At 38.2% G+C, this 20,994-nt stretch overlaps 1 protein-coding gene across 2 annotated transcripts; it reads right to left on the bottom strand.

Moving 5' to 3' along the window:
- Positions 1–85: 85 nt before the first annotated feature.
- Positions 86–20,967, bottom strand: LOC134848213 (uncharacterized). 2 transcript variants are annotated; one of them, XM_063865591.1, is made up of 4 exons: positions 20,493–20,967; positions 19,806–20,162; positions 17,273–18,520; positions 86–1,551 (listed from the first exon to the last, which is right to left on the bottom strand). In XM_063865591.1, exons 1-4 carry the CDS (start codon positions 20,956–20,958, stop codon positions 149–151), a joined length of 3,474 nt encoding a protein of 1,157 aa, XP_063721661.1. In that variant the 5' UTR covers positions 20,959–20,967; the 3' UTR covers positions 86–148. The 2 variants fall into 2 exon arrangements, with proteins under 2 accessions (XP_063721661.1, XP_063721669.1); XM_063865599.1 differs by having other exon boundaries at positions 19,806–20,159.
- Positions 20,968–20,994: the final 27 nt, after the last annotated feature.

Raw genomic sequence — 20,994 nt, 5'->3', positions numbered from 1 at the left:
CCGTTTTAATGTTTCCAACTTTGAAAACTTCAGCAGGTTAATGTTTCACACTTTTTTGAAGAAAAAATCAAGCTATGGGTACAATTTATATTAAACTTATAAATCTACATAAAATTTAATCATTATCACCTTGAACGAAAGATTCGTTTCAATTATTAATAAAATCTTCCTCCGTGTCCGACCAAAAGTTAACATCTTCTAGCTCGACTTGATAATTTGTCTGTTTAACATTCAAAATAAATTCTTTAGATTTAAATTTAGCACCAAAAAGGAACTGCAATCTGAAACCACCAGGTAGGGAGGCTAGAATGCGAACAGTTTTTCGCCACTGTGAAATGCTTTCCTCGTCGTCCGAATTTAGTTGAACCATATCTTCAGAGGACCCCAAAACAATTGGTAACTTCAACTGGTAGTCATTCTCATCTGCTACCTCGTTACTCGGGCGACTCCCACATAAAGAACTAATTTCTACTCTGAATAGAAAAGAGCATTGGTCGTTTCTCACTAACGATTGGAGATCACAGCAAATTTCAAGACTCATTACAGCTCCGGAGTCAAAGTCGATTACACCTTTTTCAATCTCACCATTTGATTCAGTTGATATTTTAACCGGGACTATATAATCGAAAAACAAATATGCGCACGGGTCTTCAACATAATTTGAAAACAATTTTTCCGGAATGTAAACACTTGCTGGACAAGCAGTTTCTGACTCATCTGATGGTGTCCAATTTAGATTCAATTTTTGCAATAACTTCATCAAAATTGATTTCTTATACAAAGGTACATTTTTTGAATCTACTTCAAGATCATTTACGCTGAAGCCGAACTCCGAAGGGTCAACTTTCTTCAACAAAACAATGATTCTTTTCACTGCAGTTGGTTTAATCTCTTCGTTATATCTTTCAACATGTAAATTAACATCAACGTCCATTGAGTTTCGGATGGACATACAAACATTGAAATTTTCTGGTTTATTCGCTGGCAAGAAACTGACAGATTCTAACATAACTGAAGGCAAAACCTGCATTTGCAGAGTAAAAAACGGAATGGTTAGACCCTGGATAACCAGTTTCACAAATGACCTGAACTCAGAGGGAACGTAAAGTCCAGTTTTATCCAAACTGACGCTTGAAGCATCAAATTGAAACTCTACTGGAAATACTTCACCATTTGTCAAGGTATTTTTATCTTGCTGAACTGCAAACATTTCCGCATATTTCGAAATGGTGGACAACTCGAAACTTTCGATGTCTTTCAACGCTTGCAAGTAAACAGTGACTTTCTTTTTTGTGCCATAAAAAAGAGTCTGATTCAACAGAAAGTCTTTAGTTATGAACTCTTTCGAACGTTCCAGAGGATGCTGCACATTGGACCCACTTGACTGATGTCCAGTTTGGTACCAAAAGCACTCTAAGTATGGAATGTTGAAGAGATGTCTAGTTATGAATTTGGAGTTCTGGTTGAACATGACAGTACTCGAGTATTTCATTTCTTCCCACAGAATGCTGTAGCCTTCGATAGTTACCTCGCCTGGTTCTTTCAACCCAACTACAACGAGAAACTTGCAGTAAAACAATCATATTCATTTACTGGCTAGAAGCATAAAATATCTGCGCACTTCGTTAGATGCTGCAACTTTTTAAACTAAATTTAACCAACAAAAACTCAATTATAGCAAACTGACTGCAATATTTTGTGCTTGGAGTTTTTTTTTGAGCCAACTGCTACCTAAACAGTACATAAAAATAGTTGCCAACAAAGCCAGACAGTCCGTATTAAGGCCAAGCATTGCAAGTTCCAACTGCCCTTTAACTAGTCTCGAATAGATTTTGGCAATTTTGATCAACTAATTTTGAACTAGGTTTGCTTTTTTGTTTTCTCCCCCAAACAGCCAAATTATGACTTTGAATGCAAATTTGACAACCTAATTTTGAATTTGGTTTGGTTTTTTCTCCCCCAACAGCCAAAATATAGCAGTACATGGTCAATTTGAGCCTTTAGTAACCAATAAGGCCACTATAAAGACGATGATACAATTATTAAAACCCAGTCTGAAAAAATATATATTAACCAAATACCATGAAAATGCATTGACAGACACAAAAGAATGGTTGGAAGAACGCAAGCTGACTTTGAACTTGGATAAAAGCAAAACAAAACGGAATGAGAATAGAACATTTACTCAATTTTTAAACATCTTGCTTTGCATCTCGATAAAAAAACTGGAATTGAAAGACCACGTTGAAGTTGTTAATACATGGTTGAATAAATTTTGTGGAATCATCTATCCATTGCGCAAGAGTTTAAATAAACAGCAACTGAGTCATTTTTACCAAACATACGTTAACTGATTATGATTTTTCAAAATAGCTATTTACATACGGGTCGACTAAGAAACCCAATTTTGACAAGATTTATCGCAACACAAACAGATTAACTAGAGTCGGAACCTTCAAGAAAAACTAAAAAAAAATTTAAAAAAAAAGTTAAAAAGCTTATATTATACGAACTCTGATAACTTCAATGAAAATTTATTTGCCATGAATGCAAATCTGTGACTCTTAGAGAAACAATAACACCTGACGGAGTCTTCAAACTACATAAAAATCAACCTGGATCAAAAAAAAGTGATTGCAATATCAAGAAAAATCAACAACTGTCCCACTAATCTTGCTCCTGCATTTATTGAAATGATTTACGAAATGTTATTGAAAAAAATTAACAACTTTCTCCAATATTTCTAGGGACTACAAACATATGAAATATTGAGCTGATAGATTTATCATTCTTATCTTTTCTCATAGTATCGCGTCTTCAATGTTTACTTTCTGATAACAATTTGTCGTACTTCTACCAAAACAATTTATTGTTTTCGATATTTTCGAAAATGAGTATAGTGAAAAAAAAAGAAAAATGTGGTACTACACCACCAACTCTATTAAAAAATTACTTTTTGTGCTCAGAGACATCTGAAAATAAGCATAACTTATTTCATGAAAATCTCCAACATTGGGTTCTTTTCAAATGGTTTTTAATTTTGAAAAATTTGATAAATATCGACCTATCCTGGAAACAATTAATTAATATTAAATTTACTTTGCCACAAATCAGTTTGGAAAGATTTTGAGCGCGAAGTAGCCAACACGCTAAGCTAATTCGACCTCACGCTGTCATCATCAATCTATGCATTTTATAAATCACTCGTGGGTAAGCAAGGTGTGTGTTTGCGCGTGCACAGGGATTCATTTATTATATCACTCCTCCTAAAAGATTGATCCAAAAAGATAGATGTTTGGATAGAGGTAAATGTATACAGTACCTGCCCTTATGATTGTAATTTGGCCTAATGGCTACGGAGAAAAAAAGGCAAATCAGGGGCCAACAAATAGAATCACGTGGTTTCTAGATTTGCAGTTCATTTCCCATCAGGTGACTGATTTACACACGAGCATCTTTATTGACTGGTCTAACTCGTTTTTACTTTCAATCGAGGCTCCCTAAAACTAAAGATTATGAAACTTTCGACAGAATGAAACTATGAATTGTTGTACTTCAAACTAGTGGCTTTTTTGTGTAAAACAAAAATCAATTCAGACAGTGCATCATCATTGAGCTGTGAATTTGGAGATTATCAAGAGTTATCAGGCATGCTTTGATCAACTATGATGTATCAAATCAATTGAGAAATGTTTATTGAATTAAAACTGGCCTCAAAGTCAAAGAGATAAAGGTTTATCAGGCCCAATTGATTAACAATCAAAGATGAATTGACGAATTTCTACTGAACAAAATAACAATTGAATGACAAAGAATTAGATCTAACTTTTAAAAAGTTCAGTCAAGTTGACTAATCTTTATAGCTGTATTAACTACTTTACGATAACCTAAAACAGCGAATTGGGTTCAAAAATCCATACGTTAACACGGAAGCGCAAGTTATGAAGTACATTTCTTTACATATAAGAGCAAGAGATTCACTTAAAAAGCCAAAAATTGCGAGCAAAACGAGCTGTCCACTCTACTACTAATTGATCGGTAAGTAGCTCCATGAAATAGATTTCATCAAATCCTGCAAAAATGTGATGTAAAAATTAGCTAACATTTTTTCAAGAAAAATATTCAAATAAAAAAAAGTCGTTTTCCAAATATATTTACGAGAAATAACGCGGTAAAAACTTATTGAGAAAAGTGTTTCTGCATTAACAAATGAATTGTTCAACAGCTAAAACTGACCTCACTGAACCTACGTGGGCGAATTTTAAAAATTCTATAGGAAAACGACCAGAACAAAAACGAGTTTCGAATTTTACATTCATTCTCGTTGTTTGACCAATCAACCTTCTTCTTCAAATCAACATATATGCGACTATTTATTTAAAAAAAACAGAGAATAATTTAAAAAACGGAATTCTTGGATCATCGAACAGAGGCGAAGCTTCGCTTCGCAAACACATGCGAGATTACGACAAAAAGCAGCTCTATAAAGTGCAATAATAAAAATTAGAAAAATTTCGGCTACATCTAAGATTCGAAAGTGCGATTGTGATATAGAGATTATGAGTCTCGCACACTAGCCTCTCAGCCAAGAAAAGCTTACTCGCCCGCAAACACTAGCCTCAGGTAAAGCAGAGAACAGATGCTATGCAATTTGCAATACTACTTTTAATGAACACTTATTTGCGAGTTAGGTTTGAAAAAAAAGAAGGTTCGTAATAATACTCTAAGCTGATAACAATTGTAATAAACATGATTTCAAAAAGCTTGCTATAAAAATGATGGCTCAGAAAACTAAAAATAGCGTTTCAGCCAAGTTCCGCAATCAAAAATAATATGAGTAACCGATCAATGAACAGTAAGCACATTATGTTCTGACTACAGCTATCATTGCAAACAATTAGATCAAACGTTTTAATATGAGACCATTGCTCTATCGAGTGATAAAAACCTCTATCGAGTGAAAATCCATTGCTCTATCGAGTGAAAATCCCACCCTACGCCATAATTCCTTCCAGTCACTAAATAACAACATGAGAATCGCAATTAATTATTCAAAAACGATAGCAAAAGCCAAAAAAAAACCATCTTATGAATCAAGAAACAGAGACAAGCAAAAACATCCATGAGCTTAAACTTCACAAAACAGCAAATAAAAAAAACATTCATAAAAGAAACTTAGAGCCGACAAGAAGTACATTAGTTTTAAAAAATAGATTCAACATTTGGTCGGGAAAAACATACTGGTCTTTGTGACACTGATCTGGGATTTTTGCGTCAAGTCCTCTTCAGAAAGAAATAGTAGCGGAGTAGCCAGAGCAGACTTGTGCTAGGCTACAAAGAGGCCAAGCGGTTAAAGGCAAAATGGATAGCAGATATTGCGAGAAGAGGATGTCAATAAAGATCTGTGGGCTGAGAACCTGGTCGGTGTGCTTCGATTTTCGCCGGCTTAGGATTGTCACGTTCAAGAAACGTTCGTCCAGAGTGGTTGTTCAAATAACAAATCTCGTAGTATTGTGAGGAAAAGAGATTCTTGTGAAGAGATAGTGGTAGAAAACATTGTTTGTAGGTGCTCGTATTTTGTGCTTGGATTGTAATAGACTGTGGATAGAAGTTGCGCTTGCTGCATATGACCACGCTAAGGCTGCGAATTCTACGACTGTTCTGAACTTTGCTTTGAGCGCGGTAAGCAGAGCTTCCTTACGTCTGCAGTTAATTCCCGCGAAAATTTTCAGCACTGTACTTCTTTTCTCGCATTTTTGCAGTGGTTGCAGTAATTTAGGAAAAGGTATAAGTGAAGTCGGAGTTTTTTGGGGTGGTATTCGCGCGATAGTTTTATATTTTGGATTTTGACTGGGAGTGTGCTTCAGAGCCCTTTGAAACACTGGAGAAAAGACTGGTTGAAAATCTGGACGAAAAAAGATCCAGGTCATAGAGTCTAAGTAGGTTGAAGGGGAGGATGAGGCTTTTGAATTTGTGCCTTACGTATACATTGAAATCGTCTCCGCATGGTAAATCTTAATGTTCTTAATTGGCGGGGATGAAAAGTGCGGCGAGAAAACTAATCTCTAATGGACTCCGCAACGTGTTATCAAAGATCAAAAAGAGGTTATCTCGGAGAAAATCACCGGAGCTCAAGTAGTTGCTCAGCCATCGGCAGATTGAGTCAGAAAGAGCTAATTTATGAATATATCTATAAAAGTATACGGACCAACGCAGTCAAAGGCTCCAGAAAGATCAATACTACCTACAATTCCGGTTCTGAGTGAGAATCTTTTCAGGTTGAAGCTTCGCGAGATGATTGACAAAATACATTGCACGGCGGAAACCAGGTTGTCAGGTGTTTGTTAAAAAAGAATTTTTCAAAAATATCATTTTTATGACTGGGCTTACCAGAGATAAAGAGCGGTATTTTGTGGATAGATAGGTGATTTTCCAGTTTCGCTAGTTGCAATACGGTCTCCGTATTCCCTATAGAGGGTATTTGTCCAGACCGAAGACTTAGGTCATTCAAGTGGTTTAGTTAAAATACTTACTGTGAGCCAGCCTGTCTGGTCCAAAAGCTTGAAAAGCATGCTCCGCTTTTATTCAAATTTCTTCCTTATAAGACTGAGACGCGTTGTTAAATAATGACAGTTTCCCATTCCTTTTGATAGCTCGACTTTGAGCGCGATTCTTGTGAGTTTTTATGAGTAATTGGGTATTTAACAATTGGGTATTTTGATCTATTGGGTATGTGGTACCGCAACTGCTACTGCTATTGCAGTAACTATGCAGTCCTCTTATATTGACCTTGATAGTGCTACTCACATCTGCTACTGCTATCGCAGTAACCAGATAGTCATCACATATTGGCCTTGATAGTGCTATACATATTGTTATCTGTAAATTATATAATCCTATTATAAAAAACCAAGGTCAAAGAATACGTGACCTTTTACAAATCTTAGAGAGTCAATCTCTCAGGCCTGTGGCTAAGAACACAGTCAGTAAGAAACTAACAAACAGAAAAACAAACGGTTTCAACATGGTTAATTAAACTCTTCGAAACCACGTCAGTTTTCACTATACAACCTCAGAGGTATTGTTAGTTACCACATGGCGCAGCCAGCAGGATCCGGTTTTACTGCTCAGGATAATAGGACTGATCTAGGAATCCCAGTATTTTGGGCATCCGCAAATTCAGACCCATCTTGGAGTTTTGAAACGTGGTTTGACCAGTTCCTATTAGCTGTTACAGTTAAAGAGAATGTGGATCCAGAAACAATGTTACAAGAACCCAAACCGGTATTAGAAGAACCTTTACCAACTCCTGAAACACCAGCACAAAACGAGGATGAGATTGCGGCGACAGAAAGAGAAGCTCGGAACAGATTGGCTCGAGATAGAGTGGATCAAGAAAATGAAGAACGGACACTAAGAGGACCTAGAGTGGGACACAATGTATTCTATCACGAAGTGGGCAAACGGCTAACATCGAGATTATTCCTCGCCTTAGGAGCAGAAGAAAAAATTTATCCAAAAGAACCCTCACACAGAAATATCCAAACTAGGGTTTCGCGATATAATTCGATTAGCAAAACTCTCATTTGAGAAAACGAAATGTATTACCTATGAGAGATACAAACTGTTCACACGATCCCACGAATCAAATGAAATGTTGGAATCTTTTCATGCCGCACTGACTGCACAAGCAGCAAAAGCTGAATTCGGAGCGTTGGAAGAAGAATTGGTACGAGATTTATTCATCTCAAGAATGAAAAATGCTGTCCTCCAAGACACATTGACTTTCGAAACATTCTCTCCAGAAGAAGTGTTAAAACGTGCATTAAAGTTTGAATATAGCAAACAAACCACACAAGCATTCCAAAAATCTTCAAGCACAAACAGCTCAGGACTGTTTACAACTCCACAAATGAAGATTAAACAAGAACCAATTATGGCAATCGGAAACAAAGGGTATAACCCTAGACGTCAAAATCAAAACAGAAGAAAACAGTACGAAAACAAACCTCCAAAAGGTAAAGGAGATCAAAAACAATGTACGAGATGCGGTTGAGCATTCGTAGAGAATCATTTGAAAAATTGTCCGGCAATGGGCAAAACATGTAAAAATTGTAACAAACCTAATCACTTCGCTAAAATGTGTAGGTCTCAACAAATTAACGAAATCGCAAATGAAGATTCGAGTTCGGGGGAAGAGGAGTGCAACCTAATACAAACATTCGATTCATGTGATGAGTTTGAAATCATGTCAGTAGAGGAAGATCGCACTTCCATCAGGGACATAGAAAATTACATCACAAAAAGGATTTCGGAAAATGCGTACAATAACGAAAGAAGTCAGAAAGAAGCATTGCCGGAAAGGTCGGGTAACATTGAAAAAATTGAAATTCGCAGAAATCCCAAATCGCATCAAATTAAAGCACTTAAAGCTTTGGTTAAGGTTGATAGTCATATTTTGAATATGACTATAGATACTGGCAGTCCAGTATCACTCCTGAATTGGACAACAACGAAACAAATTCTGGAAGGACCTTCAAATTCGAAATTTATTCCGGCAGAAAAGCTGAACCTGTCCGCGCAGTTTGTGGATTATAATAAACGACCTATTCTAATATTAGGAGCGTTAAAGGCCAATCTACGTTCGGCGGGTTGGGAAGTGTTGGGAGCGATGTTACTGGTCACAGAGAGACGTATGCGGTGCATATTAGGTTTAGATCTTCAAAGTAAACTAGGAATTCAAACCACGCAAAAATCGGCTCCAACACGAAGGTCCAGGTTTGATGTGCTACTGTGCGAACAGTCAGATAATTGGAAGATTTCCTTTTATAAGAAGTTCAAAGATCTATTCGATAGACAAGGGGAATCAAAAAATCACATGGTGAGTACAAAATTTAAATATCCTCTGTGTCCGATTCAAGAGAAAGGTAGGAGAATTCCTATACACATTCAGGATAAAGTTCAAACAGAACTAGACAAGCTGCTCACAGAGGGACACATTGAAAAACTAGACAAATGCACAAGCGATTGTTTTATTGCCCCAATTGTTATCACAGTAAAAAAAGACAATTCTATTAAATTAGCCTTGGACGCCAAACCCATTAATAGACAGTTGTACAAAAATAAATACCAGATGCCTAATGTGGACGAACTGATTGATGGGGTTAGCCAGATCATCACATCAGCATCAGAAGGCTCTCTCTTTTTCACCGTGTTAGATCTGAAATATGCCTATAGTCAGATAAAACTAACTGCAGAAACAGCAAAACAATGCAACTTCAATATAATAGGGGGTAATGCAACGGGTACATACAGATTTCTGACAGGTTTTTACGGGCTGGCAGATATGCCAGCCGAATTCCAAAAAGCGATGGACAGAACACTAAACCACGCAAAAAATACCTTTTGTTTCTTGGATGATATTCTAATTGTTTCAAAGGGGGAAGCTAAAGAGCATGAGAAATTAGTACACAATGTGTTGCAAAAGTTGGACGACGAAAATCTCGCATTAAAAATTTCGAAATGCGAATTCTTGCAGCCTGCGGTGAACTGGTTAGGTCATAACTTGTCGATACATGGCATAATTCCAAAAGTTACTAAAACTGAGGCAATTGCAAACCTTCAACCCCCCAAATCATTAAAGCAACTCAGATCGTTCATGGGTAGCATCAACCACTTAGCGAAATTTATCCCAAACGCGGCTAGTTTAACTGAAAAACTTAGACCACTACTGAAAGAAGAAAATGAAAAAAAGAAAATGAAAAATGTCCGGTTACCAGTTAAAAAATTTGAGTGGAACGATCAACACTCAGTAGTCTTTGAGGACATAAAAAAGGCAGTTGCTAATATAGCCTTGTTAAACTATTACGATCCAGCAAAGCAATCTAGAGTAAAATGCGATGCAAGTCATAGTGGGCTAGGGGCTACTTTAGAACAATGGTCTCATCAGAACGATTGGATACCGATCGCATTCGCTTCCCGGTATTTAAATGCTCAAGAAAAAAAATATTCTACCAATGAACTTGAGCTATTAGCAGTAGTTTGGGCGGTAGATCGCTTCAAACATTATCTACTAGGGAAAGAATTTGTCATAGCAACTGACCACAAGGCATTGACATCAGCTTTGGGGGAACATAGATCAAACAAAACGTATCAATCTCGTTTGACCAGGTGGGTTGACCGATTACTGCCCTTCCAATTTAAAATTACTCATATTCCCGGAAGGGATATGGGTATCGTTGACTACTTGTCAAGAGAACCTAATGGAGAAGCGTGGCCAGAATCGGAACTGGATGAGAAATTCGTAGTAACGTCTATAGAAAGTTTCCATAAAGCACTCGACTGTTTAAACAGTCGGTCTAGTGAAACAAACCAAAGTAGCACTATAAACATTCCAGAACATTCTAGAACATCAAGAGAAATTAACTACTGTAAAGACAGCTCATCACGCGGTTGCTATGACAACCAGTTTGTTCAAAACCGGACAAAGCTCGACCGGAACGAAAACGGTCAAAACTCAAGTTTTCAAACAGTTGAGAAGCACAAAAACACATTGGACAGAATAGCTCGTGAGAAACAGTTGGTCGATATTTCAAAATTCAAAGATAAATTAAACTCCAAACAATTAGAATCCAAGGAAACGGCGTCATCGAAAGAAATGGAAAGAAGCGAAACAGGAAAATCCAAGAAAACGAAAAATAAACAGAACGGAAATCAGAGGGAGGACGATCAACTAACCGAACAAGTAACAGAAACCACCTTCTCTCGAACACGCATGGTAAAGAGAGGTGCTGCATGCAGTCGACAAGAGTCAGACGATTCTGATTCAGATATACCGCAAGTTGAGTGGAGACCAGTGAGAAAGACGATAAAGCCTAGAGGACTTAAAGAAATACAATCTGGAAATGGGACAGGAAGTAGTGGAACAACTCTGATGTCATTTTGGGACCTCCTAGGGGCAGAAAGACCAGATGATCCAAAAAGTCTAATAGAATTAGAGGCACGGACAGCCTTGGTCGATTGTAATAGAGGTGACCAATCATCACAATTAAATACCCGAAGTGAATTCCCCCAAATTATTGAAGTGGACTTAACAGCCGAGAGCCCTTCGGAAAGCCCAGAAGTCAGCATGATTAAAAAGGAAAAGACATGTCACGATTCCAGGAAAGGCAAACCAGATCAAAATAACGTGCGTACAGATATCAGTCTGGACAATCTCAACAAACTATTTGATAGAAGCCAATTAGCGGAGCTGATATCAGAAGACGCCTGGATGGACAGACTGCGGCGGGTCATTGAGAGGAACGATCGATACAGCTTCGAGCTGATGGGCCCATATACCAACCCTCTCTGGCACCAACTCTCAGTTGTTGACGACTGCATCCTGGTTGACAACAGATTAGCTGTCCCGGAACAATTGCGCTTGGCAGTCCTAAAGAGGATTCACCGCGGTCACCCAGGCCAGGAAGCGATGCTAGATGTGTCAAAATACCTGTGGTGGCCGCACATGCACAAGGATATCGTCAACCTGGCAGAGGAATGCAGAAGTTGCACCCGCTATGGTAAGAATGCAAAATACATCATACCAAAAAATGCTACGAAGCCTCTGCCACTGCTCACGCAGCCAGGTCAAGAAATTCAGTTAGACTATGCTGGCCCGCTTGAAGATTTCAAAGGAAAAAAAAATTATCTGTTGGTAGCAATAGATAGGTATTCTAAATTTCCTTCAGTAAAAATCACTAAATCAACAGGGGGCAAGTCGTCAATAAAATTTCTTCGCTCATATATTGATATACACGGAATACCTGAATCAATTAGAACGGATCAATTTTCCGGGTTCAAGGGCAAAGCAATGCAAAAATTTTGCTCCGACAATAACATCGAACAAAAATTTTGTCCAGTTGGCGACCATCGCGGATGCGGTTTAGTAGAACGCACTATACAAACCATCAAGAGAAGGTTGGGAGTAATGCTACTTGATGAAAACGTAACATCGATAAAATTATGCTTGAGTACGATACTTCGTGATCTTCGTTGGAGTAAACAGAAGACAATTAAAATGTCGCCATTTGAGGCGCACTTTGGGCGATTGCCAAAAAACAGAATTTAAAATTCTCCGTGATAGGTTCTTACAAAACTCTGATCGTTTAGATAAGGAACATCTGGAGCGCTCCTCCTTGACGGCTTCGCAACTCAAAAAGAGAATCGACCAGTCTCGTGACAACTTAAAGATTGTCCGGAAAGGACAAAACAGTCGAGATGTGAGTCCATTATTCAAAGAGCAAGTCGACTCGGCAAAGGATCGGGAAAGAGCGCGGGCCCTAAAAGAGCTTCTGGAAGCCAATGCAAGATGGAACCAGACTCGACGTGATACTTCGGCCAACGATCTAAAACGTACAGTGGATGAGACGAGCACCATTAACCCTGAGCTACGCAAAGAAATGCTATATTCGTGGGAGCGGGGGTTCGTTGAAGATAAGCCGGAGGCCATTTCACAGCAACGTCAGTCGTCACCAATCCTGATACGAAAGGATGAGGGGAGGAAGAGCGGTAAGGCCCTCACGAAACCTCTGAAGGGAAGGGTCGTGGCCGAAACGCCTTCCACAATTAAGACAGCTGCAGGGTCCGTGTACCGGAAAAGCGATATTGCGAAGGTTAAGGTTGCTGTCCAAGACAAGGAGAAAAGCAATAACAGACGATCCCCAACGGGAGAAGAGCCTAAGAAAAAACAACAGAGGCAATCGAGGCGACAATCAGACGAACAAGATGAGGCTGAATTGAGTCAGTCGGATGAAGACTTATTGCTAGAGCAGCCAGATGCAGCTAAGGAAAAATTTCAGGACAGCCCAACGGTGATCACTTCAAAAGACACTCTGCAAGGCGGTGGACTGAATTTGGCGGTACGAAGAGCGAAGCCGAACTTGGCTGGACCATTCTCGAAAACAACTAAGGCTAAAGTGGGCCCAATCTCGTCGAAAGACGCACGACAAGTCATATTACAGAATAAAGGTGCTGCGTTAGCAGCAGAAGTGAACGAACCGCAGGCGCCAGATCACGCATGTTCGTCGAATACTATAAAAAACAAGAAAGAAATTACACGCACTACATCTCCTGAAACAATCCTCGACACTTTCAATAGTAAGGACCTATCGGCGAATGACTGGAATCGGTTAGCGGATCAAGTACTTGAACGAGGAGTTCAGCGCGCGGCGACAGAGATACTGCAATCCAGAGAGAATGCGGAAGACGACGAGGAATTGTTGAATCCTCCGGGGTTTTCTGATGAATCCGAACTTGAGGAAACATCAGTGCGGAAAAGCGGAAGAACTAAGAAGGGACCATCCAGATACGGCAACCCGATTAAGCATTCGGTGAAATCCATCTCGTTTCAGAATAACCTATTAGACTTAAACCAAGCCGCGCTCGAAGCATATAGAATCAAGCTTGCGAATTTTAAACCCGGTGCTTCTAATTCAGTGGAGACAAAATTTGGTCTGCTGGAGAAACATCTTTTTAGGAGAAAGTTTGGCAGCGAGGCTCTAGATATAACCCGTTCATGGAACGCCGAGAGGCGAATCCCTTTACAGTTGGAAGAGGAACATGAAGAGAGAGATGGAAAATGAGTAATCTAATTCACAAAGCCAAAACTTCTTAAACTGAGTTCTAAAACTCCTATTCAATATTATTTAAAATTTTAATAACATATTATAAAAATTTTCTTGATCAAGGGGGTATGTGGTACCGCAACTGCTACTGCTATTGCAGTAACTATGCAGTCCTCTTATATTGACCTTGATAGTGCTACTCACATCTGCTACTGCTATCGCAGTAACCAGATAGTCATCACATATTGGCCTTGATAGTGCTATACATATTGTTATCTGTAAATTATATAATCCTATTATAAAAAACCAAGGTCAAAGAATACGTGACCTTTTACAAATCTTAGAGAGTCAATCTCTCAGGCCTGTGGCTAAGAACACAGTCAGTAAGAAACTAACAAACAGAAAAACAAACGGTTTCAACATGGTTAATTAAACTCTTCGAAACCACGTCAGTTTTCACTATACAACCTCAGAGGTATTGTTAGTTACCACAGGGTAATTGGGTATTTGATCTAGAGGGGGCGTACGAGACTGAGTAATGAAGAATATACTACGATTGTCATATTTGTGTCGTGTTTCATTCAAGTGGTGCGTATGAGCCGCCTGCATGTGCCTACCTTGGTTCTGCGGTTGAATAAGGTCACGAGTCTCGCCATGACTTCTCTTCATGTTTGTTACACAATCTTTTCATGCGAGACAAAAAAGAGCTATGGAGGATTTTGGGTTATGAGAAATGTAAATTGCCAAGAGAACCACGAGCGTTTATGTCGCCGAGTATGAGGCCTGCGGAAACGTTCAGTAGATGACTTCGAGTTATCTACTGAACGTTTCCGCAGATCTTGGAGGAATGTATCTTGGAGGAATGTATTATTAGTCAAATAAAGTTACTTAGTCAACCTGTCTATTAACTTCATTTCAAGTCTGATATTCTCTGGGACAATATCAGACAGCAATGCGGATCTTATTGGTTCAAGGTAGGGTGTGAGCTCGGTTGCTTTACCTCCGATGCCGTCGCAATTCCACTGTTTGTTGAGTAGTTTAATCGATTAGTTGCGGGAGTTATTCTGCAGGTTTTGGTCGGGTGAGTGAGATCCTGTCATTGAAAAGATGGTTTTGCATCTTTCGGAGTGTTGTTTGGAGTCAGTCTTTGATTAAATAGAAGGAGCGAGAGGGAGGGGTGAGAGCTCAGAGGGTTTGTTGTTGGTGGGCTTAGATGTCTATTTGGAGAGTATGTTTGTGTGGTGGCAGCAGAGAGGGTAGTGACAGTAGAGGTGAGATGAAAGAAAGCAATAAAGTTTATTTCTCTAAAATCAAACAAAACTGCATTCCATGCTGCTTCCCTTGCGCTATCAAAGCATCAACGATTTTTCAAAAATTTCAGAAAAACGCCATTTTCTCGAAACCCAGAATAATTTAAAGATTCATATTTTGGCAACGAGTAGAATAACATAAGATAATATCGTTGGCATTTGACCCCTATACTTTCCTTTTTGTATTAATATAAGTAAAAAATATGTTCAACTAGTTCAGCATTTCCGAGTAGATAACTATCTTTGAATTCGTGAACGAAGATAATTTTATCATTTTCATTCACGATCCCAAAATTTGAGGGCAATAAACTAATTGCACTCATTAGGTTTTTCAATTTAAAACCTCGATTAGCCAAAGAGCACTTTTTGTTTCTGTTTATACAAAAAAAAGAAACATATGCAAGAATTGCTTATTTTCTTGCATTGTAGGAAAAAGTCTTCTGCGTATGCAAATAATTAAGGAAATTGTATGGTAGCCTTTAATTAATGGAACGGAAGCAAAAATTTGAGCAGTTCAAGAGAAGAAAACTAATGTACGGTAAAAATTTCATTATCAAAGAATGCTGGAGTGATACTTTCGAACTTTTACTTGAAGAACATCGTACGTATATATTTTTTTCGGAAGCATCAAAAATGGTGCTGGCACCGAGAAACTTGTACAGCCAATAACTAGCTATGATTATTGGATTACTGGTTTAACATTTGATTGATAAAATTTCAACAGAATGGACTTCGGTACGAAATGTCGCACTTTGGATATTATACCACAATACCTCCCCAGTTTTCACATTTGATAAATAAATAAAAAATTATTATCTAGTATAAAACCTAAAAATTACAAAAAAGTTTTCGAGCAAAAAACTGAATTATTGAAGCTAATCTTAAAGTTATTTTTTTTATCCGAATTAAACGTGATTTTATTTGATTTGAACCATTAAGAGATATTAGATAGATGAGACTAAAAATCCTCATAAGTTAGGCTTCCACAAGCTACATTGGTATCATCGGCAAAAAACGGACCCTTATACGGACCCTTCGGTAACACCTGTTTTTACTATCAAACGAAATATTGTTACATTTTCTTCCAACAACACATTTTGATATCTCTCTGATAAATAACTTTCAAAGCATTTATAGCATCTACCTCGCTTTCCATATTATCTAAATTTTTCTAAGAGGAAGGTGTGATCAAGCGTATCAAATGCTTTTTTCAAATCGACAAAGTTTTTTAATTTCAAGTATTTGCCAACACCGAACCAAAATCCTTCAGTTAACTCAGCTAGTGCATCAAAGATTTTAAATTTTTGTCGGAATCCGAATTGAGGATCGTAGATCAGGTCAAACTTTGCCAGATAATTGTACAAGCGCGAGTGGAATACTTTCTCAATTACTTTATACAGCTGTTTAACAAAGCAATGGACGGTAATTATTTATATCAGGTTTACTATCTGCTTAATGAATTGGTAAAATTGTTGTATGTTTAAGAGCTTGAGAGAAGACACCTGATTCAAACGAGAGACTTGTTAGGAAAGTCAGATAAGAGCCATAACGTAGCAGCTTTTGGTTAAGAGAAAATTACTTATGTCATCAATGCCACAGTTCTGCTTTGGTTTAAGGGCGTTTAAAATTTTTATGATCTCAAATATCGAGCAATTCAAAAGGCACATTGATTGAATAGCATTTTCAAGCTGAATGTGAGACGATTCAAAAAAAACTAGCCAGTTTAGACCCTATGGTTAGGTTTTTGTTCGTAGTGTTCGTTTAATTAGATAGTATTAGGGAATATATTTTGACTGCCTAGGGCTATTTGAAAGTGGATGGTGTGTACGCCTCTATAGGCGGTAGTTTCTGAAAGTAGCATTTATGGACACTAGTAGTGTTCAAGGTGTTGTTTAAAGGATTTTAGTCCACTTCATTTCAAGTGAGTCCAGTCAGCAGTGGTACCATACACATGCTTGTGATCCGCGGATCAGGCCAATGTGCTTCCTGGGTAGGTTTCAAAAGACTTTATCAAGAGTAACATAAAGAATACTGAAGCCGGCCTGTCCTATTCAAAAACACAGAGGTTTTTCCAAGCACAGTTTTTTCCTGTGTGCTGCATCTTCTCGAAAACGGGAGATTGAAGACATTTGCACCATGTGACAAAGCTTTTCCAGCTCCACTTCTTGGAAGAGTCTTTGCTGCAACAGCCTTTACGACACAGTCTTGAAAACTGCCTGACCGCAAAACGTAAGCAGCATTCAATGAATGCACTTTAATGGATTGGATACCGCTTGTGCTTGATATAGCAATTTCGCCAAACACTACTTTTTATACAACTTCCAAAATAGTTTCAAGTAAAAGGCAACAACAACATACCTTCAAAACTCACGCTTTCCACACTCATTGGTGAAATCCTCACCAGTCTCTTGTCGACGTGGACTGGAACTCCAGAAGTGACCAAATCAACTTGTAGCGTCATATTCTCCGAACTTTTCAACGCATTCGAAAACAGCAACTGCACAACAACAGAGCTACTTGCAGGCCATGTGTACCTTTTGCGCTGTTGCTTCACAAGCTGCGAGCTTTGAAATTCGAAAAGCGACGAATCATTACTCGAATCCAATGTCTGTGGATGCAAGTGCAACTGTTTTTCACACGGCCGCAACACATTTACACTTCTTAGAAGAGGGATGTTCGAAAAAACTACAGCGGGGAATTCAAGGACATTCAGGGTGATTTTCGAATCCGGTAAAATCTGTTTCAGTAACTCAAGATTTAACGACTTTAAAAGATCTTCAACATCGTTTTGAGATAGCATTTGGTAATATGTGTTCAATTTGAAGCACTGGAACCATGTCGTAACAATCAAAGCTTTATCTGAGACCTCTGGATCCTGTTGCAAAAGTTCCAAATAATACAAAATCAGTTCAACAATATGAAATTGCAACTCCCTCCAAAAGTATTTTCCTCTTTGCATTGCTCTGTGAACAAACACCTCATCTATATTGATACCATATACAGGTAAAATATGCACCAAGTATATGATAGCCGAAAGTGGATTTTCGCGAAAATAGTCTAAGCTCACATCACCTCCCACCAACTCGTTCAATATGTAGGCTGCTTTTCTAGTCTGCTCTTTAAACACCATCAACTTAACAGCTGCTAAACACTTTCGGACATCGCCGTCTGTTGAAAACGTGGACAAGTCTCTCGCTCGGGCTTTCTTGGGACTACTTTTGTCACGCAATTCTGGAAACAATCGGAAGTTCTCGTCCAAAATTACCCCATCGTGTTTGGATTTCAAAATTCCGTATGAAAATTTGACCAAAAGAAATTTGTATTTGAACTCTCTCAACATAAACTTAGTCTCTGACGACTTGTCATAACAGTTCATGATTGTCTTCTCGTGTTCTAGTAATTGTTTCATTTGACCGGTTAGTTCTAGTTTGTCTTCACTGAAGAGCAGTCCGGTTTGGTGTGCGTGAACTCTGTCGTAAAAAGAAGTCAGCCTCGTGGATGGCAAATTTAAAATGTAGTTGCATGTGATGCATCCCTCTAAGGATGCTGCATACCAGGTCCAGTCTTTTGCCACTTGCAGGTTCTCCGATGCCTTCTTGAACAGATCTATAAAATTTCATTTTATATTAAGGCATCTATTTTTCAAATTAGGGAAGTCCATACCCGGAGTTAATAAAAACCATTTTTCAAATAAGCAGTGGTCCATTTCATTTCACTGAAAGCATCCGATTTCGAGCCGCAGTCTCGTGTTTAAAAGGCAAGCATAAATATAACTGCACCTGCGGAACGCTTATTCAAGTACAAAAACTCTTGTGTACAGGGTGTTTTCAAAACAGGATTTGCATAAATTCTCTCACATTTCACAAATATTTTGGTTATCGAAGTGATTCTTTCTTTTTGCAGTAGACAGAAAAAATTCGCGAATTCTAATGATATATTTCAAAGAGTTGGATTGTTTGTTCAAGCATGTTTACGCGATTTGATGAATTTTCTCTACTTTTTCTGCTGACAAGCTACAATAGTGCTGATAAAAAAAAATTTAAAAAAATAATGTAAAACAGAACTTTTAAATTCCCTTTTCTCAAATTCGGTTATAATTGGCCAAAAAAGGTGAGACAAAAATTGCTTGGAATTTCACCAGCTTTTTTATCGTGCATTTTTTGGCGAAATGTTGAGCTAAAATAAAAGTTTTAATACGGGTCAAGTCAATTCATTTGGTACATAATTAAGGAGACAAGTAAGGTCAATTGTAGTTATTTTTTATCAATTGACACTATTTAACTCCTTCATTATGAACCAAATGAATTGACCCGTTGCAGGATTGTATTTTTGGTTCAACATTTTGCAAAAAAAGCATAATAGAGAAGCTGAAGAAATTTCAAGCAATTTTGGTCCAAGTCATTTTTTGGCCAGATTTAGCCGAATTTAAGCATAACGAGTTATAACCTTCTGTTTTAGATCACTTTATCCAGTTCTTTTAAATCAGTACTATAGTAGCTTGCTCGGCCGAAAATGCAGTGACAAATCATCAAATCGCGAAAACATGCATGAACAACTGAAAGAATTCCAATTCAAATAACAATCCAACTCAATGAATATATCATCAGAATTCGGCAAAAGAATCACTTCAATAAACCAAGTATTTGAGAAATGAGAGAAGATTTATAATTTAAAAAAAACAAATTTTGAAAACACCCTGTATTTCTAGTATTTTAAGGAACAAAACCTCGATGACCACTCAAATCGACGTGTGAATAAAATGTGATCAAACTTTGAATTTATCAGAGGCATTGAAATGTAAGATGAAGAAAAGTTAAATGCAATGGTTGAGTTAGTCTTTTATATTCGCAAAAAAAAACGCAACCTGACTTAAGTATAGGAAACAGCTAACCTGCAGCAAATTTAAGGTTGTTCATCTGTAGCAATAAATCCGCCAGTTTTTTCAAACATCTTCCTCTTAATTTCTCCTTCCCGTGTTGGATCGTGACCCCTATCTGCTGCTTGGCCTCTTTCTCGACGGTCAAAGGGGTCAAACTCTTCAGCAGGGTCATATATGACTCAAATGTCCCCTGTGGATTCTCCAACACGTCTTCAATCATTCCTTTTCTTTCCCGGAGTAATTCAGTTACAGATAAAAACCAATCTCTCAGCAACTGTTTGTTCTCGTATAGACCTTTTTGCAAGTAGAAAACTGCTTTACTGGTCTGCAAGTCAGCGAGCTGTGACGAGTCACCTTTGCCGCTTTCTTCTAAGAACAAATGAGAAGCATTTCATGTACGATACGATTTCTACAAATTTGTGAATGAAATATTACAATTGCTCAAGATACGAAATTGGAGCGGGGCAGAACGAATAGTTCATAAGACTCTTCCAATTTTTCTCCCTAGTTCATAAAGAAGGGCAAACATGCAAGAAATGTAGAGGAATCTTGCAAGGATCCAGCGTTTTTGAGATTTAGCTATTTATGAAATTTAATCAAGCCACTGTGTTGAAGAGTTTTATTGAAAACGCATCGAGCACGACTATCGCAGTCAACTAAAATTCAAATGGTTTCAACAATAACAAAATGGCCACTAACGAACTGGGGGAATGTCAGACCCGACGTCTATCCAGAGCACAAACAGCGGCTTATCGTCCATCTTCGACTTAGTATCAAGCAAGGAGTTGGGCAAATTCCCAGAACCACTGCTCTCTTCGTCACTGTTAGTCTCAGAAGCTTCACGCTGTGAATTATTAGCCTCAAACAGTCGTAGCTCGATGGTGGCGAAACATCTTCTAAATGACTGCATCTCAGTCCAGGCCTCAAATGATGTTGCAACTGCCGTCGGCGAAGAATTGCCTTCGCTACAGAAAAGCGAGAACCCTAAGTCGTGAGTTGCATTGCTCGCTTTTACACAAGGGAAGTTCGCACAGAGTGAGCTGTAAATTTTAAACAACTTCTGTTTACCACCAACTAATCTAGCGACTCCAGGCGTATATGAAATATTGATGAATGTACAGGCGCTGTCTTCAAATTGACGCGAGTACAATTCGGGGTTCAACATTTCTGAAAACTGTTTCAAATCTGAGATACAAACTAA

Source organism: Symsagittifera roscoffensis, chromosome 1 (genome assembly GCF_963678635.1).
Source record: "Symsagittifera roscoffensis chromosome 1, txSymRosc1.1, whole genome shotgun sequence".
Classification (NCBI taxonomy): Eukaryota; Metazoa; Xenacoelomorpha; order Acoela; family Convolutidae; genus Symsagittifera; species Symsagittifera roscoffensis.
This window is presented reverse-complemented; position numbering and strand designations above follow the sequence as displayed.

Excerpts from the sequence above, each read along its gene's own strand:
- LOC134848213 (XM_063865591.1), bottom strand. The coding sequence starts at position 20,958 with ATGTTGAACCCCGAATTGTACTCGCGTCAATTTGAAGACAGCGCCTGT. Across the intron at positions 20,163-20,492 it reads GTCTGACATTCCCCCAGTTC|AAGAAAGCGGCAAAGGTGAC; the intron begins GTTAGTGGCCAT and ends ATTTGTTCTTAG. Across the intron at positions 18,521-19,805 it reads CAACCTTAAATTTGCTGCAG|ATCTGTTCAAGAAGGCATCG; the intron begins GTTAGCTGTTTC and ends GAAATTTTATAG.